Source organism: Dama dama, chromosome 15 (genome assembly GCF_033118175.1).
Source record: "Dama dama isolate Ldn47 chromosome 15, ASM3311817v1, whole genome shotgun sequence".
Classification (NCBI taxonomy): Eukaryota; Metazoa; Chordata; class Mammalia; order Artiodactyla; family Cervidae; genus Dama; species Dama dama.
The window spans coordinates 69114086-69141477 of NC_083695.1; the positions used below are offsets into that span (position 1 = coordinate 69114086).

Here is a 27392-nt window from a genome sequence, read left to right on the forward strand (position 1 = left end):
AGAAGTGGGAGAAAACCGCCTTTAAGACCCAGTCCCTAAGTTGAAACAGCTTTGGAAAGGAGGCATACTTGCTTGGGAATGCACAAGCAGGAAAAAAGGCAGGAGGCAGAAACAAGGAGGAGGTTTACACAGTACACAACCACACATTCACTTCAAGTTTTATTTTGCCTCTTGTATGGTCTTCAGATAGTTTTACAGTTCATTTTCTACAGGAACTGAGCTGTGATCTAAACAATCAATGAAATATCATCCCAACCATAATAAATAGCCATAACCACAGAAGATTGACAGCACAGCATTTTACGATCTTAGAGGCCTGGACATCTGTTTCATAGTTAGCTCTGTGACCAGAATACCAGCCAAACTGATTATTAAAAACAAAGATAAAGCTGCAAGCAAACTTGCTGAAAATCCTGATTCCACTGGAGGATGACCATGGAATCCACCAGATAAAATGCTAGAACTGTCCACTAGTGTACAAAATGTACTTAGAAAAACAAAGTGACATTAAGCCGGTAGAGACCCTCCCTTCATCTCAGCCTTTGAAAATGCAAACTTGGTTCCAGTTGTACAACATACCTTCCATATCCTGCTACCAGTTGCTGGTTTCTAACCCTGAATGTAACCCTCCTTCATTCCTCTCACCCATTCGGTGCACACTCACAGGCTTTGGTTGAAAGTCACTAGGTACAATCCCTTAGAAGGCTTTTTTCAAAGCCTACAACTGATGGAAATCTATGAAAGAAAATGTTTTAAATTTTCTTCTCCTTGACCCTCTTCCCTCTTAGCTCAAACTTAAACTGCTGATACAAAACTGCTGGGAAGCAAGGTAACAAAACATTGTTACAGAGAAGCCAGCAAGCCATGATAAAAAAAGAAAATGAATCCTGCAGAGCAAGATTCAATGCAAGAGCATTTGCTCAGAACCCTTAAAAACACCAAATCTAAATTAAAATACTTGAAGCTTTCAGAACCTGCAGTTAAAGGAAAGAGAAAAGGGAAACCATAAGTCATTGGTTAAAGTGTACTCATTCTTTTAAAAATTAGATACAAACATGCAAGAACTAAAGACTGATTTAATAAAACCAGTAGTAACCTCTTGAAATTAAAGGACAACTGACCTGTGGGCAAATGGGATCAATCAGTCCCCAAACCCTACTTGCCAGATGTCAAAACTAACATTTCACATGCTGACCTGCATTGAGGTTAATTTCCAGAAATGACTGCACTTTGCAACAGATTGTGAGTCCTATGAAGTTAGGCTCTTATACCCAAAGTGGTCATGGCCTAGCCCGAGGTGGGAGGCACTTCTTTTAAAAACAAAACAAAACCAAAGACAAAAGTAAAGAAAATTCACTGTCCACTGATTTACATTATTCAAAGTGCCATTCTGAACCGCACCCTTTCATTTTCAAAAGGAAAATTACGAAAACACAGAGGATAGTCAGGTTACAACTAGTTTATATACAATTTTTTTTTTTACAAGTTTGTCACTTTTAGGCTTTTGCCACAAACAACTGCACATCTGTCCCTACAAATCACAACTTGCCTGAACCAATGGTCACTATGAGACAACCAGCCAAGGCTTTACAAAAAGCAGAAAAACCGTCCAAACCGAAATTGTTTCCTCAACTCAAACTATGCCATAACCATCCCACTTGGACTTTCCACCCTGAGGCCTCTGAACCCAAATCTTTCCCATCTTTGTCACGTCTCTAAAGCATGAGATACATTTTCAGTCAATAAGCCAAGGAGGATGACAAATGATTCATTACTCTTAGGTGAGAAATGCAACCACACTGGGTGCTGACTACATTTATTGAAGACCACCTCCCTATAAGCCCATGTAAGAGGTCCTGGCACCGAACACAAAACCCAACAAGGAGGCCCAAATCTCTTTCCTACAGGATTCGCAGCAGTATTATCTTCTTCCAACCAGTGAGTAAGTATCTCTAAGTATGATGAGTGAATTTTACACAGTTCTCTTTGTTTCCAATCTGAATTGGCTGATTCATTGACGCTCCAGAGGCTGAGCTGTATGAAGACCCCAACCACCACCCACCAGGTGAAGTTAAGACTTTCCGACAGTTCATAGTGCCAGCGAATGTCACAGGCTCCGACCAAGTATAACCACATCCTTTGGAAATCCTTCCATTTTTGCAATTTCAAAACAGCCCAACTTGCTGTAAAATTCCAAAATTCTTTTATCATCAGGTCTCACTTCACAGAAAGCTCCTCGGGACCCTAGGGAAAAAAAACAAAACATTCACAATATAAATGTTACTGAATTAGTAGAATTATGAACTTGTGATTAATCTTTATATATTTCAAATAGATCACAGTAGGAGCTTATCTATAGCAGTCCCTAAATCTCTCACAATTTTTAAAATTTATATAAAGTCAATGGATATTAATATTCATCAATATTGCAATGATAACTATCCTAAAGTTAATGGGTATGTTAACTGGCTTGAATATGGTGATTATTTCACAATGTATTTCAAGGCATCAAATTGTACACCTTAAATACAGACAATCCTTGTCAAATATATGTCAAAAAAAATTTTTTTTTGAACAGCAAGTAAAAACTCTTCCCCAGAAAGAGTATCTTTTAGCAAAGAAGTTGTCCAAAAACCTCAGTGTCTACAGCCATACCACCCTGAACTTGCCCAATCCTGTCTTATCTCGGAAGCTAAGTAGGGTTGGGCCTGGCACCAGCCTTGGATGGAACAAAACTCAAGGCAAACAATAGCTCTGCTGACATATAATTATAATATGTATACATGAATATATGAATACTATACATACACACACAAAATACCTTTGAAGGACCCACAGAGCAGAGCCTATTCCAACCTACGTCACAAGTCAACACAACCAGAATGTGTTTTTTATATTGATATACCTCACACCTGTACAATCCAATTCCAAGCACAACACTTCTGAGAATTATACTTTCCTCAGACAGAATTATTTCAATTATCCCACAAAGGGGACACCACTGAACCAAATGATTCAAAGATGCAACAAAGTGCATTCTCATTCATCAACAATTCTCTAATGAGTGCTCACCTTCTGTATGTTCATTTTTGTCTTGCCCAAAGGCTAAGAAGTTTTTAGTTTTAAAAGGTTGTTGGACTTGATGGACATGAATTTGACCAAGCCCCGAGAGTTGGTAATGGACAGGGAAGCCTGGTGTGCTGCAGTCCATGGAGTTGCAAAGGTTGGACTAAGTGACTGGTCTGAACTGAACTGAATGTACAGCAAAGTATTTTTAAGATTTAAGTAACAAACTCAAGAGAGAGTATCAGCGATTCTGCATTCCTAAATGAAGTCTTCCCAAGGTTCATTTAATTTTCAACTATCATTTATAAATCTCCTGGAAAAATAAAGTCATGTGTTTACTTCTCATTTAACTGGGGCTTAATATAAGCATTCATTTTATAAAAGAGCAGCATTTTTCAATGGTTAATACACATGCAATTCTTGCAGCACTAATTCAGAAGCAAAACCGTACATGGTGAAAGGAATGTAAATTCACTTCTTTTTTTATCCTAAAATAAGAGTCCTGTCCCCACCTAGCCCAAATACCAGCAACTCCACAATATCTACTCACCATTGGCTTTCAGTGAAGAGAGAAGGCAAGCCATCATGCTTTTGGCTACACTTGGATCTGTTACTTTTTTGTGAATATCCATCTTTATCAGAGAAGGGAAATTGGCAAGGAAAGTTTCTGGCAGTACTTCCTGCTCTTCATGGAAACTCAACATTATTTTCTGTAAAAATTAGGATGAATCTCTTGACTTTCAGTAGCTACTCATTATGAATCTACATATCCCAACTACAGAACTTAGAAACAGGAAAAGGAAAGCAATATTCAATAACAACTCTTCTGGTAATGGGAAAATTACCACATGCAAAATCAATTAGCTTATAATTCTGGCTGACACGTTTTCATTTTTTAAGTTTGTCTAAATGTAATGTAGTATACTGGATTGGCTCCTGAACAGATTAAGGACATTAATGGAAAAACTCTAAGTAAGGTGAAGAGTTTACAATAATGCACCAAAGTTGGTTTCTTAGACAAGGACAAATGTAAAAAGTGGGATGAAGGGTATACCTAAACTCTATTATCTTTGTAACTTCTGTACATCTAAAATTATTCAAAATAAAAACTAAATAATTCACAATAAAACAATGTTTTTAAAGTTTCTACTGCTTGCACAAGAATGTGAATGTACTTAACACAACTGAACTATACCCTAGAATATGGTTAAAATAGTAAATTTTATGTATATTTTACAATTTTTACAAAAAACGTTTGTAATAGACACACTGGTTATTCTTCATATGTTCCTAGGCCAAGAACCACTGGATACAGAAAAGCAATACATCAACAGCTCAATCACCAGCATGCTGCAGTCATGTTGATGTAATTCTAAGTAAGGCAGCCTACTCCAAACTAGCCTCTTATTACACTGCCATCTAGCTAGAGGCAAAAGGTAAAAAATAGTAATAGAATTTGAGTACACTGGTGTGGGGAAGAGGGGTAGAGAATTTCAGAAAAGGGGGAGAAGCAATTCAGAAGAAAACAGACAATGTCACAAATATAAGTCCAAGTATATTCTCTGAAAGTATTTATTGAGTGTAAGTAAAGTTTATCCTCCAGAAGAAACTTTTTACTGTTCATTCCTTTTACCATGTGAGGGCTTCCCTGATAGCTCAGTTGTAAAGAATCTGCCTGCAATGCAGGAGACCCCACTTCAATTCCTGGGTTGGGAAGATCTGCTGAAGAAGGGATAGGTTACCCACTCCAGTATTCTTGGGCTTCCCTGGTGGCTCAGCTGGTAAAGAATCTGCCTGCAATGCAGGAGACCTGGGTTCGATCCCTGGATCGGAGAGATCCCCTGGAGAAGGGAACAGCTACCGACTCCAGTATTCTGGCCTAGAGAATTCCATGGACTGTATAGTCCATGGGGTCACAAAGAGTCGACTGACTTTCACTCATACTACCATGTGAAACGCATTACTGAGAGAGCAAGTTAGCTTCATCAGCACACAAATGAGATTTTTAATTACTCAACTTGCCCTGAGTACCTAAAGAAGAAACCATAACGTACAAGTCTGGTGCTTCAAAACAGAAAGGGAAAAGAGAAGGTTCTTTCATTGTTAACACTGTGCTTTCACTTGAGAAAGTAACACAACAGCTCCAAATCAAAAAATGTTGGGAACAGTGGAAAATGCCATGCTAGTAATAAGTAGTAGTAAGCCCTAAGAATTCTTCTCTGTAAGAAATTTAGAAAGCACTGGGATTTTAAGATATATCTGCTTGCTTTTTTATTTTAATAAGTACTTTACTTTCTTAAAAAATTACCACTGTTTAATTCTAAATCTGTGTATTACCTCAGCCTCAGAGAGTTCTTTATCACCATTTGGTTTGGTATACTTCTCCTGCATGAAGGGAATCCAGGAAATTTTACATTTTTTAATGAAGGGGGTCACATCTACAGTGCCCAGGGCATAACCACATATGCCATCTTCATCTTCTAGGACAAAACAGTAATCCAGGCTAAGGGAAAGCAGCCCTCCTACTAACCTGCTCAGAAGAAAAGAAACCAGATGAGTTAAGTTACTAACATAAAACTTCAGAAATCAGTGATATAATAAAGCCCAATACACTCAAATGACAACGTGTGGAAACTACATTTGACATAAATAAAAATTGGAAATTTATACATATTAATAACTCAGATTTTATTACAACTAAAGTAGGACTTCTAAAGAACTGTATCTGTATTTCTAGTCTTCATCTCCCCACAACCAGATAATCCTGCCTTTGAAATGTCTACTCCCAAATCCAACAAATACTTCATCACATACTTGTCTCCAATAAGGTCAGGCTGACTTTGAAAAGGTAAACCAACTCCATCGTCATACATTTCTCTGCAAATCTTGTACACGGAAGCCTGAAAATACAATCTAATTAAACAATACATCAAGAAAAATGGCAACAGACTCTGACAATATGACTCATAAGTCATAAAGGACTTCTAGAAGAGGGAGTAACAAAATGTTTGACTTGTCATAAACATCACCTCTGCTTTGTTAAATATTTATATATTGAGTCATATTTGTAAAATCAGTAGACAACAGCACGGTTATAGTAAACAGTGAGAACTGCCTTGCAGGGGATAGTTTTAGACACTAAGTAGAGGCTTCAGAATTCAGCAAACTATGAGGCTGAGTCTCTCTCAGCTTTCTATACATCCAAAATACTTAAAAGGTGATTTTCCTTAAGCAGGCTTGCCTTTTTCTGTAGCTGATTATCAACAGCCTGGAAGCACTTTACAAACTGCAGAAAATATATTGGAGAACATCAGGCTAGAACAACACATCACAGAGATATTGTTCAGGATTCTGACTCTGAATACATTTCATCTGATAAAAACTAAGCACAGGACTTCCCTGGTGGTCCAGTGGCTAACACTTCACCCTCCCAATGCAGGGGGTCTGGGTTCGATTCCTGGCCAGGGAACTAGCTCCCACATGCCACAACTAAAGAAACCACATACCACAACTAAGACCCAGAGGAGCCAAACAAATAAATAATTAAAAAACTAAGCACAAGATGCTGAGTCTAAACTCCTTAGGCTTTTCCTTAAACTGCCCGTGTTTAATGTTTCAGTTAACTTTCTCCATCTAAAGTTTGTATTTTAAGACACAAAAGTGTTTTTTTTAATCAGGGAGTTCAAAAGAAAGTATTAAGTGTTCACCATAACCACACTCCAAGTTGGCAGGTAGACAATTACCTCATCTTTAGGAAAATATGGTCTGATAGTATAAACTTTGGAGGTAGGAGTCAGTGGGGGTGGTTGAAAAAAGAGGTCATTTGCCCCATCAATTGGCAGCAAACGCTGTAGGAAGAAAAAAAAAGGGAGACAGATTAGTGCTGGGAAGACATTCACTTCTTTTAATGAGTGTGCACTGCAGATTACCAACTTAACATTAACTGGCTACTGCAGGCAGACCTAAAGAAGAGGGGTGCACTATGCTTTACTAATATAAACACCTCTTTGCTGAGGGAGGGGAATGCTTCTGAATCGAAATTACCCAAACTGAGTTACATAGCTTTAGTGGCATACTACTGGGGATTTAAATTTACAGTAAAAAAAAAAAAATCTATTCCAATTATGACAAATCTATTTTTTTAAACCAATCTTATATAGACCATCTCTCTACTAAAAGATGGCAGAACAGAATGTCAGGAGGAGAGGTTTGGTCTGAAGAGGGTTATCTGTCCAGGAGACGCTTTATCCCCAAAGCAATGCGCTTCAGTTTGCTGTGCGCAGCAGAGCACCTGTTGGGGGGAGAAAAGTAGAGCACCTGAAAAGTCCATGAACAAAATTCCAACACCAAAAAAAGTTGCATTTTGTTTAAATTTTCATTCCTGGACTGTTCTTTCAAGTACAAAATTTACTTATAAAATAATTGGGAAAATATCTCAAAGCCCTTTCACCATTCACTTGCATAATTATTTATTCTTTTTGCTCATGGAGTTTCCACTGGCAGACAAGCATGCGCGCATTGTGCATTGCGGGCGCAGATTAAAATGCTGTGCGACCTGCAAAGAAACAATGTGAAGTGTATACCTAGAGCCGCTGCGCTTCGCAGGCGCGGGGGGGAATTGGCAGCATCTCCTTCAGAAATTACTGCGAAAGAGGAGGAAAATTTGATTTAAAATCCAGCTATGTAACTAAATTGAATTTGGGACTAGAAAGCCTTCGGCAGACCAATCCTTCCAGCCATCTGATGCGCAACATAAGGTTTCTCATAAAACAAAGAAAACGTCAATTCAGTTGTGAATTCATATTGATACCTGGAACTCTCCTGCTAGACCACCTCTAAAGGCCCAGGGTTCTTGGTCTCCAATTAAGAACTGTGCTGAAGAATGACTACGACACCCTGTTGAGATCAGATCCAAGCGGAGAACGTTACGAGAAAGGGGATTTCCTGGGGTCTCAAACGTCCAACAAACTAACAAACACTGTGGAAACAGCTCTCTAACAATAATAATCCAGGGTTTCAGGACAAGGCTGTGATAATAATTTTTTAACTTGTAATGGAATTTCAATACTGACGTTCCTTCCTCTGATTAATGAATAATCACTGTTCTAGTGAAAGAGTTCCACCCTTTATTAAATTATTGGAAGGAAAGTGTCGAGTTTGTCTAAGTCACGTTTATATATTCCCTAGGTACAGCTATAAATATCAAGGCAGCTGCTTCCTCTTTACCAAAAGTTAACTTTAAAGTGAAGTAAAGTGAAATTGATGACACATTTTATTATCACAGCCCATAAAGGAATTAAACTTGTCTGAAGTCACATTTTACATTTTGAGGAAGGGTACAGGGAAGGGAAAAATGGGAGAAAAGGGGTTAATCTTGTCAGAAAACTAAGGTCAGCAGAATAAAAGAAATTATTCAGTAAGTTGACAATGAAACACAGTGAGTACTTTTTTTGACAAGGACAATTCAAATTCAGACTTGGCTGAATTGGTAACAATACCAGTCTGACAGATTCTGAGAACTAAAGAGAGTCAACTGATGCTCCTAATTTGTCCAGAACTAAAACATACTTTTCTTAAAAGTATGACAGTATCTGGCTCCTCTGAGCAACCATTATAATCTTTGTGGTACACTTATTAGCTCATACATGGAGTGGCAGGCTTTGAGGTCCAAAAATCTGCATTTAAGGTCACCACTTAACCCACTCCACAGGCAATTAAGGAACCTAATAATGAGAGAGAATTAAAAGCAAATTATAATTGCCTTCCATAGGCAATTAAGGAAGCTAGTAATAAGAGAAAAATTAAAAGATAATTTGGAGGCCAAATCACAATCACCTGCCTAGTCTTCTGACAAGATAAAGCAGCGCAATATAGTTCTTTTCCAACTGAAGACAGCATTCTACCTCCTGTTCAAGTTAACAGTCTCATCAGTACAATATATAGTGTGCTAGTCAGACAGTCCCAAAGCAAACCAATTTTTTTGCTGACAATTCAGACCCATTAAGAGATTATATCCAGGGTTGTCATTTCTCAGGGGTAGGGGTACTTAAATACATATATATATATATGAAATGTAGTATTTGTTAAATAAATATGAAATAGGGTAAAAATTTTGGTTATGAAGAGAACCTGCCCCATTCCATAGCTCAGTGTAAATTTACACTGCAGGAAAAAAACTATACCACTCAAACTTTAAGGAACGGCCAATTTCCCCTACCCCCCACTTTGAGACTACAACATAACTAGCACTTCCAACTATGACAATAAAAAGTTGCATGTACGAAGAGCTGTATAAATGAAAACATGGTTAATGCCTCAGTCGCTGCGCAAACGTGACTTCAGTTCATGCCTACTGCCCTTAAATCTACCTGAGCTACCTCACAGAACCTTTTAATTTAAACTAATTAATCATGACGCGCTGTGAACATCTGCCGCTGTCCATCCAATAGTAGTAGAACTTGTGCTGAGGATTCTCCCATCTGTACACAATGGGGAAGAAGATAATAGAAGTCGTTAGTAATCAAAAGTACTGCATAGCCACATTCTTTAAAGGACTGAATGCCAGCTGGACTGGAGACTGGAGGAAAACAAAGGGTCCTAATCAGTAACTCCCTGAAATTACCATAGAACCATAAAAATATTTTGTAGTGAGCTGTTGTGGAGCTATGTGGATGCCAAGATGATCACTTAAAACTTCTAAGATACTCTGACCTTGAGACTGTACGACAGCTATATACAATTAGGGAAAGCTGCCCCCGGAACTGCACAGTGCAGAGGTAAAAGCCTGAGAGGAAAAAGCAGCAATACTGTATATAATCAAGAGTTTTTAATAATTTTTGAATTGAAAGCTAAGTAGCCAATGTTTCAAGCAACATTTTCTCAAACCCAATAATCTGGATTATAGGTTGGAAATTTAAGACTTTGATCCCTATAAAGGTTAATATATCCCCTGGAAGGCAAATGCCACCATCCAACGAACAATAGAGAGGTTTTTTCCTAAGCCTAAAAGCAGACAAGTATCACACAGAAGAGGTATCCTGGAGCCTTTTAACAGGAAGAGGTCACAATTCTCTTTTCTACCTGTTGTGCGATATATATAGGAACCCAAAGTTCTCTATATTTTCTCCCAATTTATTTTTTTATTTTTCATCTTTGCCCATGCCCTGCGGGGAGTGCCCTAACCAGGGATTGAACCCATACCTCTTGCAATGGAAGTGTGGAGTGCTAACCAATGGACAGCCAGGGAATTCCCTCTATTTTCAAATTAACAATCAGACTATTTTTAGCTGCTAATTAGTTGTATCAAAGGAAATATTTTTTTTATATATTTAAGAATCTAAAAGTATATACACAGAAAGTGAGAAATCTCTTTGCTACCACTCCTGGGTAACGGTAACTGTAAGCTCACAGTGTTTTTCATATTTCTATTTCACAACCAAGACTATGTAACCCATCATAGTGTTTGTAACTACTATGAAAATTGACATGTCAGTTAGCCGTGCTGCCTGCTGTGTACTATGCATAAGTCCATTACATATTCCTTATACCTGGATTGAAAACCTGAAAATGAAATGAGATTCCCTGGAGAAACTTGGCCATGCTGGTGCTTTTTACCAAGCTTGAGAACTTTAAAAAAAAAAAAAAAAGTTCACTGTTTGGAGAACTTCCATTTAATGAAGCAACATTTTCAGGGGTTTGCAATTTTTATCCCCTGCTAAACCAATTACTTGGTAGAGGGATAAAGAAAAAGTCCTATGAAATAATACCAAGTAGCACCAGAATAGCCTACCACTAAAGCTCGCATGCGCACAGGGCTGGGAGGATGGCTTCCTCTTTCCAGGCCCCTTGGTCATTTCAGCAATTGTTCTGTTAAACACAGCATTAATATTATCAAGACACAGCAAGCAGCAGAGAGCTCACATAGTCACAATTCATAGAGTCTCATCTCCAAATCAGATAAAAGTGGTATACATGGTTCCATCCAGGAAGCATTCAGTCAGAGCAAGTTAAAGTCAGTACTTTCTAACACATTTTCAAGATATTTATGCTGAATTAGCCCAAGGGAGAAAAATCAATGTGCTCGATATGTTTACTGAGGCTTGCACCTCAAGTCTGTAACAACAGCTACACCTTTGAAATCTAGGCAAGGAATTTAAACACAGTTGGAAATTCACCAATTCCCTAAATGTTTTTCTCCCTGTGGGATAATTTTTTTTTTTTAAGGGACAATATATCTGAGAAGAGATTATTCCTGGTGCACCTACCTAACCACTGTACAAAAGACTTCACCATAGACATTATACTCTTGATATCCCAAACATAGGAGTACATGTCATAAAGGATTGTCCTGTTGGCACAATTGGAGAGACGAGTGAACATTCCCATCACTAGTCCGCACATCTCTTCAAACTTGGCTGCTCGTGACCGCCATTCTTCAATCTATTGAAGATCAATAACAACACTCAAAAAACTGGAAGTTTAAAAACATAATCTAAAGCACAGTTATGAACTAAGCAGTTTATGTTATCAAGTACCTGCAAATTTACCCTCAACATTAAAGAATCACAGGGCTTAAACTTCTAAAGATAAGCAATAAAAGTCTAAGTCTCCCCAAATATTCCTAAAATGTTCATCAACTTTGACCTTCCTTCATTCCTAACTACTCTAAGGTCAAACTATGGTAGCGCATGATTCAGCAGAGTCTGTACCTACTTTACAGAACACATTCTAAGATGTGGCCAATTCTCATTTAAGACCTCCTCCGTATCATCAGCATGGGGATCCATCCAGGCCAGAGAAGCAAGTATATTAAGTATACTCACTTTTTCAGAGTCTTTTCCTTTGCAATTGACACTGACAACACTGCTATTTGCTCGAAGCCACTGGAACTCCCGTAACATCTGCGCTCCTTTGGGTCCATGCTCATAAGGAAGGTAGAACAGGTCAGCAAGTAACTGCAAATCCTCCAGAGTCACTGGTTCTGCAGTGTACAAAGGCTTTTCATTTGGACCAGGCACAAACTGCTCCTTGTTTGTCTGTTCATCAGTCTGCATAGGGGCAATATCACTGATGCAATCCTCCTGCATAGACATCTCTGGGGATTTTGATTCAGCGATGCTTTCTTTATCAGTGTCCATTGGTTTCAATTCCTCCGCCATTTTAGCTTCAACAATTTCAGTTAGTATTTGATTGTCATTCTTGTGGTCTGTTTCTTCCTGTTTTTCCACCACCATGTCCATGGGTTCCTCATCTGGCTGTTTCTTTTCTTCTTCCTTGGTCAGGGCTGTAGGCTCACCACTCAAGGCTGCTCCCTGGCTCATAATGGGCTCCTGGTAAACAGTTGTAACTACAGTTGTGGCATTTAAAGAGGGTGCTGCAACTAGAGGAGCCCCATCAACTACACTTGCTTTAGCTCCACTGTGTGCAACCTGCCTACCTATAAAAACAAATTGCCAGAAAGATAATCAGAATGAGAAACGGAACAAATAAGATCCAGAGAAATGTTTTCTACTTATCATATCTGTAACTATAAGCCTCAATTTGAGATTCCAAATAATATGAGCCCTAAGAAAAAGTGCCACTTCTCTAAACCACTAGGAGGTGAGGAAGCGAAGAGAGGGGAAACACAGATCATAAATATGGCAACACCTATTATCTTCTCCTCTTTTGAAGATCTGTATCTTTGAACAACTATTAAAAAAAAACATTTAAAAGACAAATTAGCATTCCAAGAAGATAAAATCTATTTAAGGCCAAAAGTAAAATTTAAAAAACCTTATTCTCTAGATTCCTAAATTTCATTTTGCTTGGTGGGCCTGTAATAAGACATCACAAATGTTCTTTATGTCTCAAATAATGTAACCCAACCCTCTTAAAAGGCCAAACTCACTGCTGTATTGATGAGGTACGCCAAACTCCTGCAACCATTCTGTTAAAGCTAACTTCAGAGCCATCTGTGGACTATAGAGTACATCAGTTTCAATATCTTCATCACTGCCTTCATTTTCTAACTTTATCTGGATTGATACAGTACTGTCTTCACTATCAGCTGCAAAAGAGAGAAAGGGCACAAAAACAGTTTTGATTACAAAACACTAATTCTTACGGTAAAACTGGAGAGGCGAAGAGCCAGAATAAGAACAAACCTTAAGCATAATAATGCAAACACAACCAAGACCCTTCACTGAACCACTTCACCTAGAATATTCATCTAAGTGAAGTCGCTCAGTCGTGTCCGACTCTTTGCAACCCCATGGACTGTAGCCTACCAGGCTCCTCCATCCATGGAATTTTCTTGACAAGAGTACTGGAGTGGGTTGTCATTTCCTTCTCCAGGGGATCTTCCCAACCCAGAGATCGAACCCAGGTCTCCCACACTGCAGACAGACGCTTTACCGTCTGAGCCACCAGGGAATCTCATAGTCATCTAAATGCATTGCCAAATGTAAAATCCCAAATTAAATAATAAACACTAATTTCAGAATCACTGGACAAATCATTAATAAATATCCACTGACAGTGTTTTCATCTCTAGCCCACCAATCTTTTAATGCCCAACAGGCTTTACTTATATTTTCACCCAGTGTTAAGTATCTCCTTCTCCACGAAGTCGTTTACCCACTTTTGCTTAAGAGAGGTAATCAACCACCCCCTCCTCTGTGTTCCCCCTAGGACTCTGTAGATAATTATTCTCAGTACTCATCATTCTATAGTACAATTCCTTGCCTGCTTTATTAACACCAGACTAATTCTTTCAAAGTAGGGACTATTATATTCTTTGAATCCTTAGTGTCTGATAAATAGGTATCTAAGAGAGTTCCAGAAAAACATCTATTTCTGCTTTATTGACTATGCCAAAGCCTTTGACTGTGTGGATCACAATAAACTGTGGAAAATTCTGAAAGAGATGGGAATACCAGGCCACCTGACATGCCTCTTGAGAAACCTACATGCAGGTCAGGAACCAAGTTAGAACTGAACATGGAACAACAGACTGGTTCCAAATAGGAAAAGGAGTACGTCAAGCCTGTATATTGTCACCCTGCTTATTTAACTTATATGCAGAGTACATCATGAGAAATGCTGGGCTGGAGGAAACACAAGCTGGAATCAAGACTGCCGGGAGAAAATAAATAACCTTAGATATGCAGATGACACCACCCTTATGGCGCAAAGTGAAGAACTAAAAAGCCTCTTGATGAAAGTGAAAGAGGAGAGTGAAAAAGTTGGCGTAAAGCTCAACATTGAGAAAACTAAAATCATGGCATCTGGTCCCATCACTTCATGGCAAATAGATGGGGAAACAGTGGCTGACTTTATTTTTCTGGGTTCCAAAATCACTGCAGATGGTGATTATTGCCATGAAATTAAAAGATGCTTACTCCTTGGAAGGAAAGTTATGACCATACTAGATAGCATATTAAAAAGCAGAGACATTACTTTCTCAACAAAGGTCCGTCTAATCAAGGCTATGGTTTTTCCAGTGGTCATATATGGATATGAGAGTTGGACTATAAAGAAAGCTGAGGGCCGAAAAATTGATGCTTTTGAACTGTGGTGCTGGAGAAGACTGTTGAGAGTCCCTTGGACTGCAAGGAGATCCAACCAGTCCATCCTAAACGAGATCAGTCCAGGGTATTCACTGGAAGCGCTGATGTTGAAGCTGAAACTCCAATAACTTTGGCCATCTGATGCAAAAAGCTGACTCATTGGAAAAGACCCCGATGCTGGGAGGGATTGGGGGCAGGAGGAGAAGGGGATGACAGAGGATGAGATGGTTGGATGGCATCACTGACTCGATGGACGTGGGTTTGGGTAGACTTTGAGTTGGTGATGGGCAGGGAGGCCTGGCATGCTACAGTTCATGGGATCACAAAGAGTTGGACATGACTGAGTGACTGAACTGAACTGAAATGTTAATGAATAAACAACTAGTCAGCATTTTCTTACCTGGAATTCAATTAAGAATTTTTCATAGATAAAAATCAGTGAGCCAATGTCTAAAATAAGAATATGTTTCATAAATGTAAGCTAAACTGAAATTACATAGTAAGCAACTCAGATAAGAATATCTAGCCATCTAAAATACACCATTTAAATATAATCATCTGAAAACATAAATTCAATCAGAATTACTCAAAGGGTAACAGGAACATTAAGACTACTTTGTCTAGTTACTCAGGTTTAAAGGCCAAGTCACATTTTAAAAACAAAGAACTGAGGCCAAAAAGTTATTAAGTAACTTGCCCAAAGTCACTCCAGGGAGCCCTTTTTCTATCATTTACATCTCATTCACAGGACTAAACAATACCTTAAAAAATTCTTGATGACAAAAGAACATATACTCACCAATGGTTCTAGTTACCCCCAATCTCTTCCCAGGGTCAAGAATCAAATCATTTACTTACTCATCACTACATCTTTCCTTACTCCATTCATGTTTGATTTGTACCAGGTGGCAAGGGTGTGGATAGCAACATAGTTGGCTTCAAATTCACAATTTGGATTAGTCAAGACTCCTTTTAATCGTGGGATGAGTTCTGTGGATCTTCCTTTGTAGGGGCCCAGAAACAGTCTCTTCTGATCATAATCATTAGCATGAATGTTATCCCAGATTACTGGAGGTCTCTTAATTATCTTCGAAACCTCTTCAATGGACTCTACTGGAATTTCTTTAGAAACAACTTTAGGACCTAGAAATAAGGCCATCATTTATTAAAAGACTCTCATACATGGTTTTTCAAAATAGTAATATACTGTATGTAACTTTTTATTTTGTTATATTTTTAAACAATTTTTCTTTTTAAAACAACACAGCAACATGTGCTTCTACTCAGCTTAATCCCTTTGCTCAGTCACTATTTCCTCAGAGTAAATTCCTAGAATTAGTGTTTAGAAGACACAAATATTAAAGGTTTGGGCAAGTTTCCTCAAAATGATACATTAATAAGAAACAAATTTTCCATGTAAACAATTTTTTTCCAATATAATATATCCTCAATTAGGCAAACTCTAATTAACCTAAACCCTGGGAGGGCTTCTTCCCTTAATTCTTAGAATGAAAGCTAATACAGCTCATCAATTACTAGTTTCAATCTAGCATTAAGGCTTTCATTTCATAAAATACAACATTCTTGACTTTCCTGGTGGTACAGTAGATAAGAATCCACCTGCCAATGCAGGAGACATCCCTGGTCTGGAAAGATTCCACATGCTGCAGGGCAGCTAAGCCCGTGTGCCCTAGAGCCCAGGCTCTGCAACAAGAGAAGCCACTGGAAGGAGGAGCCTGTGCACCGCAGCTGCAACTAGAGAAAGTCTGTGGGCAGCAACAAAGATGCAGTGCAACCACAACAAAATAGAAATTATAAATTATTTTGATATTCACTCACTACAAAATCCTCAAAAGGTATTCTTAATACTAAGTGAAGAGTGTATACTTTGTAAAAGAAAGAGAATCTCATTAAGCCTCAGCAAAGTATACAATTAACCAAAACAACCAATTTCTCTAGATCCTAGTTAATTAAAAGTTTTACTGTATAAATGTTTAAAACTTACCTGTCCAAAGCACCTCAATTCCGGGTAGAAGCTTTTCACCCACAGTCCTTAAATAAGGAGACTGAGACACATTTGGATAGCAGAAAGTGCCACAATATTCTGAATGTAGGGGGAAAAATTAATCAGTAAAATAGGAATGAAATAGTCATGAGTATTTTAATGGGGATAAAAACGTCTATCAATTTTAAACTATTTTCATCCAAATGATAAAAGGCCTCTATCTCATGCCCCCAAAGAAGCCAACAAACTAGCTCATTTATGTATTAAAAAAAAAAATCAATTCATAAAACCTGATATTCCTCCTCCAGAAGTGGGACAGATAAATCCTTACGATCCTATGGTCACTAGAAATTTAAGTTTACTAAAGATAAATAATTGGAATTTTTAGCATTTTCTACAAACTCTGAATTGCCTACATTTCTCAGTTTCAATCAGAGGCCAAACAGACTGGATTAATATCATAATAAAAATAAAACAAAATTATGCCCCTGGCTTAGAACTCAATTATAACTGATTATAATTTGCAATGAATTAAGTAACTACCAAGTATGATCTTATTAAACATTACTTGAATATTCATGTAGCATCAGAAGAGATAAGGCTCACAGTTCACAATACTCTTAACAAGACAGACAAACACATGGTTAAATCAATAGAACTTATTTAAACTCTTCCTGAACAAGAAGTCAAGTCTGGGGAAGTTTTCTTATAGGCTGAATTTTGAGAGGAAAAAAAAAAAGAGAAAAAAAATTTTCAGTGGAAGGAAAAAGGGAGAAGAGGGGGGAAAAAAAGGAAAAGGGGGAAAAATTATTAAGCTTTTTATTCTGACTACTGGAAGTAAGAGCCCAGATGGGAGTAAGAGAAATGAAAAGGGACACAGATAGTCAAGGGCAGAAAAAAGGAACAAGTAGGAAGGAAATGAGAAGCGACTTAGTTAAATGCAATGTAAATTTGCTTTTTTCTAGTTTTCACTTTGATAATACTATTCCCTTCCTCTAATCCGGAAAAGGTAATGTTCATATACTTTTAGTACCAAAAAATACATAAAATCTTTCGCCTATTCAGTTGTCATTTATTAACCCCTAAAATTTCTCCAACTTAAGATCTGGAGAAACATCTTCTAGAAAAAGAATTCCTACCTTTACATACCAAAGGGACAGGAAACAACAATAAAATTCATACATTGTCTTTTGAAAGTTATGTATTTCAAGACTAGTTAAATAGAAAGCTATTATATACAATACCTGTGGGACAAAAGAGGAAAGTTTCTGGCTCTCCTAGGTACTGATAAATTTCATTTGTGATGGAGACCTGGGCATGAGCAAAAGAACTGAATACCTCTTTGTCAGCTGCACACATATTATGGTCAATATCATCAAAAAGCAAGGCAAATGACCTGCATCCAAACTGAGAAACCTAGGAAAGAAAAAAACAAACAAACAAACAAGATGCTTTACAAGCACATCTTAGAGAGTAAAAAATACAGGCTTTAAACTATATTTAATATATAGTTAATAGTTATATGTAAAAGTCAAATATTTTCCTTAACAGAATGTTCAACGCCAAACCACTCCCTCTCTGTGTTAAAAAGCTACACAATTTCAGTACCCATCTTTTCATTTGGGTTTGAGTGCTCTAAACAAATTGTCTAACAAAGCTTCTATAATGAGGCTTATCCTTCTACATCTTTCACTACAGAAGATACATACCAGAGGAAAAATCCAAGTCATTTGCTCTAGTCAAGATGCACTGATGCTAACTAATTTCTTTGCACATAAACCTAAGTCATCAATCAGAAAGACCAAAATAGCAGAATATGATCAAGCAGGGAAATAACCTCTTAGGAGCTTATTCACAGAAATTTAACTACTTGTTTTTTTTTAACTGGCCGCAGCACACAGATTGTGAGATCTTAGTTTCCCAACCAGGGACTAAACCCAGTCCTGGCAGTGAAAGCACCAAGTCCTAACCCTTGAACAGCCAGGGAAATCCCAAACTTTTAGGTTGGTACAAATGTTAACTGCAATTTCAGACTGTTGATTTTAAATCGTTATAATTAAGTTCAAACACATCTTTTATAACTCAAAATAGGAACCATTACAGTCAACACATTTTTGCCAACGAGAGTTAAGTTTATCTCTGTAACGTAAAAATCCATGCTTCAGGATTTAACAAACTCTTGGAAAACACTTCCTGCATCCTGCTGGTTTTGGAAGCATTTTCGCTGCAAAAAGCTGTTGAAATGCTTGAAAAAGTGGTAGTCGATTGGCTAGAGGTCAGGTGAATATGGAGGATGAGACAAAACTGCAGCCCAATCCATTCAACTTTTGAAGCATTGGTTGTGCAAGTGAGGTCAGGCGTTGTAATGGAGAAGACTGGGACTTGATCAATGCCGTCTGCAGGTGTTGCAGCTTCCAGGGCATCTCATCGTGAGCACACTTCAGTGATGTATGTGAGCATACTTCTTGGATGTAATGGTTTTGCTGGAATTCAGAAAGCTGTAGTGGATCAGACTGGCAGCAGACCACCGAAGTGACCAGGACCTTTTCTGGTGCAAGTCTGGCTTTAAGAAATGCTTTAGAGCTTCTGCTCAGTCCAACTACTGAGCTGGGCATCACTGGTTGTATGAAATCCACTTTTTGTTGCATGACACCATTCAATTGAGAAATAGTTCACTGTTGCATAAAATAAGACAACACTTTAAAACAATGATTTTTTTGGTTTTCGGTCAGCTCAAGAGGCACCCTTTTATCGAGCTTTTTCACCTTTCCAATTTGCTTCAAATGCTGAACAACCATAGAATGGCTGACAATGAGTTCTTAAACTTGTCTAGTTGTAAGAGGAGCAGCCTCAATAAAGGCTCTCAGTTGGTTGTTGTCAACTTGATGGCCAGCCACTGTGCTCATATTCAAGGCTCTCGTCTCCCTTGCAAAACTTCCTGAACCACCATTGCACTGTGCGTTGATTAGCACTTCCTGGGCCAAATGCATTGTTGATGTTGTGTCTCCACTGTCTTATGACCCATTTTTTAACTCGAGTAAGAAAACTGCTTGAATTTGCTTTTTTGTCTAACATCATTTTCATAGTTTCAAATGCATGTAAAATATACAGCAAGTAATAAGTCATTAGCAAAAAAACAAAGTGAGAAATGCCCATTAAAATGATGTATGATATATTCACATTTAAGAATGTATTCCAACATCAAATGGCAAATGTCAACACTGCAAAACCACAATTACTTTTTTTTTTTTCCACAATTACTTTTACAACAACCTATTAACTTTAAATTCTTTACCAGCCATTCCAATACCACCAATAATATACAATTTTTTTTTTTTTTCTTTTTAAAAGGTGCACCACAATGCAAGTGGGATCTTAGTTCCTTGACCAGGGATGGAACCCATACCCCTGGCAGTGGAAGCATGATGTCTTAGCCACTGGACTGCTAGGGAAGTCCAATGTAAACTTTTGTTTTAATAAACATATTACACTTACTTGACCAAAACACATGTGCAGCTTTTATACTAAGTAGAATGTAGATTCCAATCAGGTTCAACAACAGCTTACACGTTTACCTAGTTTTTCTTCTCATTTTGGGAAACTAGCCAGTCATTTCCAGACTGAATTACGTCTCTTAACCATATAACCGAGTGAATCCTATTTCTATAACCTCACTCAGAAGTTCAGTCAAGCAAGCACTGAACAGCATACAGAGTTTCTGGAAATGTGACTCTGGAAGACTCAGAATCAGCTGGAATGTGAGCTAAGTCTCCACCTCAAGTCTTCATTAAGAATCTATGGGAATGGAGCTTATGAGCATTCTTTTAAGCATTACTTCTAAGCATTCTTTTAAGGCAGTTCTTACGCAAAGGGAAATTTGTAAAGCAATGGTATACCTCCAGTTAAGCTCTTTTCACTCCCTTTAGAAAATATTCTTATCAAAAGTAAAAAATTTGCACAGAAAGTAAAAATCTGTACAGGAACAAAGAAGTACTATGAATCTGGTTTTCTTTTTATATCATAAAAGCAACTCAGAAACTTTTCAGTTTCATGTACTGACTCAGGGAAAAATAATGAAAAAGCAAGGAAATTACCTGGTCCAGTTTGCGTTTCAATGTAGACACTTCCTTGGGGTTAGAAAAAGTAATATCCAATCCAGGTGAGATAGCATAGATGAACTCTATCTCATATTCCCGTGCAGCAGAGATAAGAGTCATAAGTTGCTCTAAAGAACAGAGTCCATGACTTTAGAAAGCAGCACAGAAAACTAAAAGAGCCTTCACCTTTAAACTGAAGGTTATTTTTCTCCGATTTTCAATAAGTCAAGAGAAAAAGTCCCTTCAATTTTACAAAACTGTCATGTCCAATGTGACAACAGGCCTTACCTAATGGCACAAACTTGATACAATTTAATATCACCCTGAACTCAATAAAAAAATTCTCTTCCTTCCATTGCCATTTCTCAAAAATACTCAATTAAGGCATCAATCTTACTGAATGCAAACCAATTTTATTTCTCAAGTGTTTGAGAGTTATGTTTTTGCTGTCTCTCTACAACTGGAATTCCTAAAAAAATAACTCTACATATAACTACTTTATAATTTAGAAGAAAAGAAAAATGTGTTCTTAAGAACCAGGGTTAAGTGATGGCCTTAACAATCTTGACATCTCTGTAACTACAACAAATCTATCACAGCTTTAAGTTTCTAAAATGTGACAGACAATTTTCCTAAGTAAATTGAAATACTATTCCATACCACAAGATATTTATTTAAATAACTTTCAGTAGTATCTTAAGATATTCATTTAACTATATTTTGATCACATTAAATTTCATTACCAGCATCACCAGAAATCAAGTTGAAGAAACACAAGTTATATAGAGTAGTAAACAACAAACTAGATGGAGTTTTAATTACTTTTTTCATAATTTAAGAAAACTTTCTGCCTTCACTATCTTGGCTGGGCTCTATAACCAAATATCAAGTTAATTATTTGTTAGTTTATTTGTAACTATCTTACTTGTAACAAGTAAATTACTTGTTAGTTATAATTTAATTCCAGGTATGAAAATGTTCCCCCACTCACTCAAGTACACAAAGAAAAGCACTTCACCATTTGCCTTAGTTACTTGTATTTATGAATTTTATGTAGCTAACTCGACATAAGAACACACGCAGAAAGGGCAGTTTGAGAGCTTTCACTTCAGTATAGGCCTGAACCAGGGTAAGGTCCTTCTAAATAAAGACAGGACCAGTACTAGTAATCAAGTGGTTAAGACCAAGCCATACCTGGCTGAACCTGAAAAAAAACAATCAATAATACTAACCCTGTCTTTATTTTAGATTTTGGTATTTTGTTCATGGATTTTTTCGCATTAGTTCTGGTTTTAAAAATAGATAATACTTTTTACCTTTATTACTGATTTTTTGGAGTACTTTAAAACTTGCACCCAAGGCAGGCACCTCACTTGCCTTGCCAGAGGCCTAGCCTTGCTTCAGCACCTCTTTGTCCAATGGCCTACTGCTTACTGGCAGAAGTTAAAAAGTACAATTATGACCACAAAACAGGTGGAATGAGGCTAGCAAAGTCATGAATCACACCATGGCCAGACATCGTTAGCGCTATTCTTTCAATCTGCACTCACACACAGAGTTACTATATAAAAGAAACCTACCCACAAAGTGAAAGTGGAATACTTAATTCTTGTACAACTACATTTAAAATATACCTGTTTTCTTCACATAATCTACATTTACAGATTAAAAAGAAAAAGATTACCGGCTTCCTCCACTGAATACATCTCTCGCCAAAACATCCTATGTTTGTAGTCATCTTTTGGAGCATACAAATATGTATTTAATTCCCATTTCTGGAGCCTTAAAAGGAAAGAAAATTACATGTATATAAACAGGCAACATGCATAACCAGTATACCTCAATTTTTTCCCTTTTCTGGGAGCAGCTCCATCTCTTAAAAAGCTAATATTCTGGGGCAGTAGCTTTTAACCTTTTTCAAGTCCAGTGGAGTTGTAAAAAAAATTAAATAAGGAATGTTAACATATCCAACAGTTTTAAATAAAAATACAACAGCTCTGAGTGAAGCAAGTGAAGCCCAAAACCTATCCAGCTTTCCCAGGCAAGTCTGAGAACCACCTGCCTAGGTGAAGAGGAAGAAGACCAAGGTTAAAATAACTTCTGCAACTGAGAAATCATCAAACTGTACTTGGCCTATTCAGTGCTAGTGTTTCCTCAAACAAAAGGAAATGTTAATTAAGACTCTCCTTTACAAAATAAAAAATTACCTTCTAAAGAGTTCTTTTCTCTGTTCCATAACCCATGGTCTTCCATAAAATCCTGGATTCAAAAGTAAGAATGAAATTTTAAGAATGTGATAAACTGTGTACTGAGAAAAGCAGATTACAATACAAATGACGTCAGTTTGTAAACAATACAAAAATTTGAAGGATGTTTAATAAAATATTAACATGTTTTGGGGTGAAATTATAAAGTGACTTTAATTCCCTTTTTGCTTAGGCAAATTTTCTGGTTTTTCTACCATGGACACTAATTACTTATGTGATAAAGTTATTTAAAAAGAGCTAAACATCATCTCTTTTCACTGTCAAAAAATACCATATATTTAAACCTAACTTTTTAAAAAGATTATCTCAATCTTACAGTGAGGAGAGGAGAAGCCTAGTAACCCCAAGCTGCTATTAATAACAAGTACTATCTAAGAGGGGAGTTAAACCACTTTTAGAGGTAGAAAAGGTAGGAAAAAAATCAGGAACAGAATTAGTAAAGAATCTGACTGACCCAATTTTATGATTTTGTTTTCCAAAATTACATTATAAAAGAGACCCAAAAAGTGCCTTAAACTACACTCACAGAAAATTCAACATTGGAACTGGCCCAAACAGGAAACTCAAGCAATCTCAATTCCAGAGCAAATGTTTGAACAACTGAAAATTCAAGAATGTGACTCACTCCAGTACCCCATGTGGGGGTACAGCACTAGTAATGCAAGAAACAAACCAGCAGATGAATGATGTTAGTGATATAAGCACCAAACTGGTATTACGGCTTGCCTAACCTTTATTTTCACCAGTCTCAATCTAATCATCTGCCAGAGGTAAGGACAACCTCTCAAGAATATTATGAAGACGGTTCAAATTCTGTTTTGAACACAAAATGCTCCTTACACACACAATTTAACAAACTCAAAACCAAACTCAAAACCAAAATTTCTGAACCTTCACTCTAAACAGAATGGTTACTCTGCACAAAGACAATAAAACAGACCAAAAAATAAAAATTAAAAATTCATTAGGTACTAATGCATGAAACTGTAGCACTTGGAATCTGGACAATTCCATGGTTACTCTCTTACAAGTGATTTAAAATGTTAAGTGAATTTTACAAGTCTTTACAGCTTTCCTTCAACAGTTTGCATCATCATTACCTCTTGGAGTAGGCATTAAACTTTCCTTTAGAGCTGTCTGAACATTTAAAAAAATTTTTTTCAAGGGTCTAACATTTTAATCTTCAGAAACCCTAACTTTGCTCTTTGAGAGTAAGGTTTATGGTTTTAGTTAACTAGCACCACAAAGAGGAAGCAGGGCTGTTACACGAGTTAAAATCAACAAAGATTCGTCCACAGAACTGGCAACATTATTCACGTCAGTAAAGTGAACCTTAAGAACTGGGAACTTTGGTGACTGTCAGTGCAGTTCACCCTTCCTTCAAAAAGAAAAAACAAAACCAACTCGTAAAAAAAAAACCCCAAAACAAAACTAACACTCAGGGTAGACCTTTTTGGCAAAACTTTTGTTTCACTTTTATATAGGTATACATATGTGTGTGTTGGTTTGTGATGTAAAATGCACTTTTAAAATCAATAAATGTTGTTGGCCACTGTAAATACTTGCAAATAAAAGCACAAATTAACCTCCTAAGTATGTAAATAAATAAAATCAACAAAGGTTTGTGAGGGAAAGAAAAAACAAACATCAAAAAAAAAAAAAAAAAAAAATCAGGTGCTTAGTCACCATGGAAATATTCTAGGGAATGGGAAGGAGAAAAGACAACAGATATAAGACAATTGTAAGTAGACTAGTTCCTTTTTAATACTATTCTGAAAAATAAATCAACTGGTCTTAACCACAGCTAGCTTTTTCTGTAATTACTGAAGGTGTAATCCACAGGCAAGTATCCTTAGACTCACTGTAGTCTAGCTCTAAAATTTCTAATTGTCCAGCACTTCTCTCCCACCCTCCATCCCAAGATCTTAGGTCACAAAACACAGATTCTTTTCCTAGTATCTCCCTGCAGATTCTAGTCCTATAAATATATCGATGGATAAGTCAAGCAAATCAATCATGTTTTCATAAACACCGACTCCAGACAAACACACAGGTAGTTTTTCCATTCTGTTTTCCCCAAAATTGTGCAACAGTTAACTTCACTTAACCGTTTCATTTCTAACCCTAGCTGCCAACTAGTCTGTTTTCCCCTACAATTAAACTTTATCTTTCAAATGAATACTCCATATGTTTGGAAGTTCTCATCCATGAGGACAATCCTTCTTTCCTTTTCCATGCCTTTCTGGTTTTGTATGAAGACCAGTTATTTAACTGTTACTCCTAAGCACACCATTACATAAAAGAAAACTAATGAAGTATACAAGCTAGGAAACCCTGGGTTAGCCAAAATACTTTAGAAAGTTCGAATACATGCTGTACTTCAGGTAAGAGCAATAACGAAATTGATTAATACTTTCACAGAATGCCCATCTGTGCAACATTTGTCCATTACATTCATAAACTGTGATACCCTCTTCTACTCATTTTCTCCAACTACCAAAAAAAGTCCATCATTCCTAAATGGTAATGGAGGAGGTGAAAAGGAATTTTTAAACCTCTTCTGCAATAACTAAACTAAAAATTCCACATCTGAGATACTATTAAAATCAAAGCTTCATCCCCCAGAGGCAAGGCGGAGTAGTTAGCAAAGGGCAATTTTCCAGGCTGCAAATGAAACTGGATTTAAAGGGTGGGCGGTTGGGAACTGAATAAACAAAACAAAAAACAAACCAAAAAAACTACCTCTAAGCAAAAAGGAATTTGTAAAACTATAGGCCCACAGTGCTCCTCTTCACTACAGGAATACAACTAGCACATCTGATGGGTAGTCTTTTTTTCCTTAAGGGTAGGGGCAGCAGCACTATACATGCCTTTCCGTATGTGAACACAAACCACCCTAGCAAACAAGATCCCAAGGTACAAAGATGTAAAACTCAGAGCCCAAGACCAGACTCCCCACACTGCCTCCACCGGAGCACGCCTGGCTCCAAGTCCAAGGCGGGTGGGGTCAGGCACGTTAATAGCCAGAGGGGAATTCGACGCCGTTCCAGAACGCGAGAGAAGACTTGCCCACCCTCTCGCCTCTTCCCTCATTCCAGCAGGGTCAAATTTCAGACCCACAGGAATAATCCCCTTTTAGAGCTTCCCCCCCCCCCCCCCCGCCCGCCACCGCCGCCGCCCAGGCTCCGCCGCCATCCGCCTAACCAGGAAAGAACAGATTACTACTAGGGTGGGGCGGGGGGAGGACGCTCCAGCCCAGCCCGCGCGCCACAGCTCTCACCTTCCACCACGCCACACAGGAACCTCCGAGCCCCTCCTGCCGCCCCGGCCACCGCTGCTCCCCCGGCCCCGGCTGGGTTGTCTTCTCCGGGGGCTGGAGCTGCCTGCGGTTCCAACGATGCCCCCGCGGAGGCGGCAGGGTTGGAGTTGAGCTCGCTCTCCCGCTCCTCCAGCGCCGCCTGGCTCTCCTTCTGCACCATTCTCCTGCCCCCGGCCGCCGCCACCTCTGCAGGTCCTCCTCGGCCTCCGTCCGTTGGGCCGCCGGCCCGGAGCCCTAGAGAGGGCCTCGGCTCCTAGCGCGCGCCCTCCCTTCTCCTTCCCTTCCCCCTCTGCCCTTCCCCCTCCTGCTCCGCAGGGACCCGAATGCCCGGATGAGAAGGGCGGCGGCACCGGCGCGAGCCCTTTGTCAGCCGCTGCCTCAGCCTAAGCTGGGGAAGGCCGGAAGCCTAAGCGCAGAGCGAGTCCGCGACGTATCCTTCCCTGGAGGCAGATGGCCAAGGCTCTTTTTCTCCTTCTCAGTTAGGTTCTGTTGACCTTCCGATAATCCTAGCTCTCCCGCTGCCTCCTCCCGAAGCCCCTGGGTCTCCTCTGCCGCTGCCTCTACCGCCCGCTTCCTGTTTATCCGCACTGCGCCTGCGCCGGAGACCGGCTCAGACCGGTCCCTTCAGCCCGGCTCCCCCTCCTTCTTTTGGACCAGACTATTGAGCTTCATTCGGTAGGGGGGAGCAGAACAGAAAAAAAGTGAAAAGCGGAAGGTAACGAAGGCAGTGGGATGTACCATTTATGCTCTCCACCCTCCAGAACGAGCCAGACTCCCAAGAACAGACCATTAACCAACCCGGAGAAGGGGAGAATGGGAGGAGGCTGGAGCGGGTTGGGGCAATAGGGAGGTGGATAGGGCTGGCAGGCGGGAGTGGGTGAAAAAAAAGAGGTGTTTACTCTCTTAATGCGCAGGCGCGGAACCCGAGCCTCTGGTTCTTAAAGAGCTGGGAAGAAACTGACCTACTTTCTATTGAGATTCTTCTGACAAGTTGATTCATTACATCAGCCTGACCCAGGCTCGGTTCTGTGAAGACAACACTCCAAGAAGGTCAGCTCACTCCTCTGCCCTCAAACATTTCCCTCTACC

At 38.6% G+C, this 27392-nt stretch overlaps 1 protein-coding gene across 1 annotated transcript; it reads right to left on the reverse strand.

Moving 5' to 3' along the window:
• Positions 1 to 146: 146 nt before the first annotated feature.
• Positions 147 to 26879, reverse strand: OGA (O-GlcNAcase). Its single transcript, XM_061162444.1, has 16 exons — positions 26265 to 26879; positions 22925 to 22976; positions 22402 to 22499; positions 20715 to 20845; positions 17865 to 18036; positions 16621 to 16719; positions 15474 to 15758; positions 12956 to 13114; positions 11889 to 12502; positions 11331 to 11505; positions 7877 to 7962; positions 6810 to 6914; positions 5881 to 5966; positions 5404 to 5596; positions 3617 to 3776; positions 147 to 2244 (listed from the first exon to the last, which is right to left on the reverse strand). The coding sequence occupies exons 1-16, from the start codon at positions 26461 to 26463 to the stop codon at positions 2108 to 2110; spliced, it is 2751 nt and encodes a 916-aa protein (XP_061018427.1). The 5' UTR covers positions 26464 to 26879; the 3' UTR covers positions 147 to 2107.
• Positions 26880 to 27392: the final 513 nt, after the last annotated feature.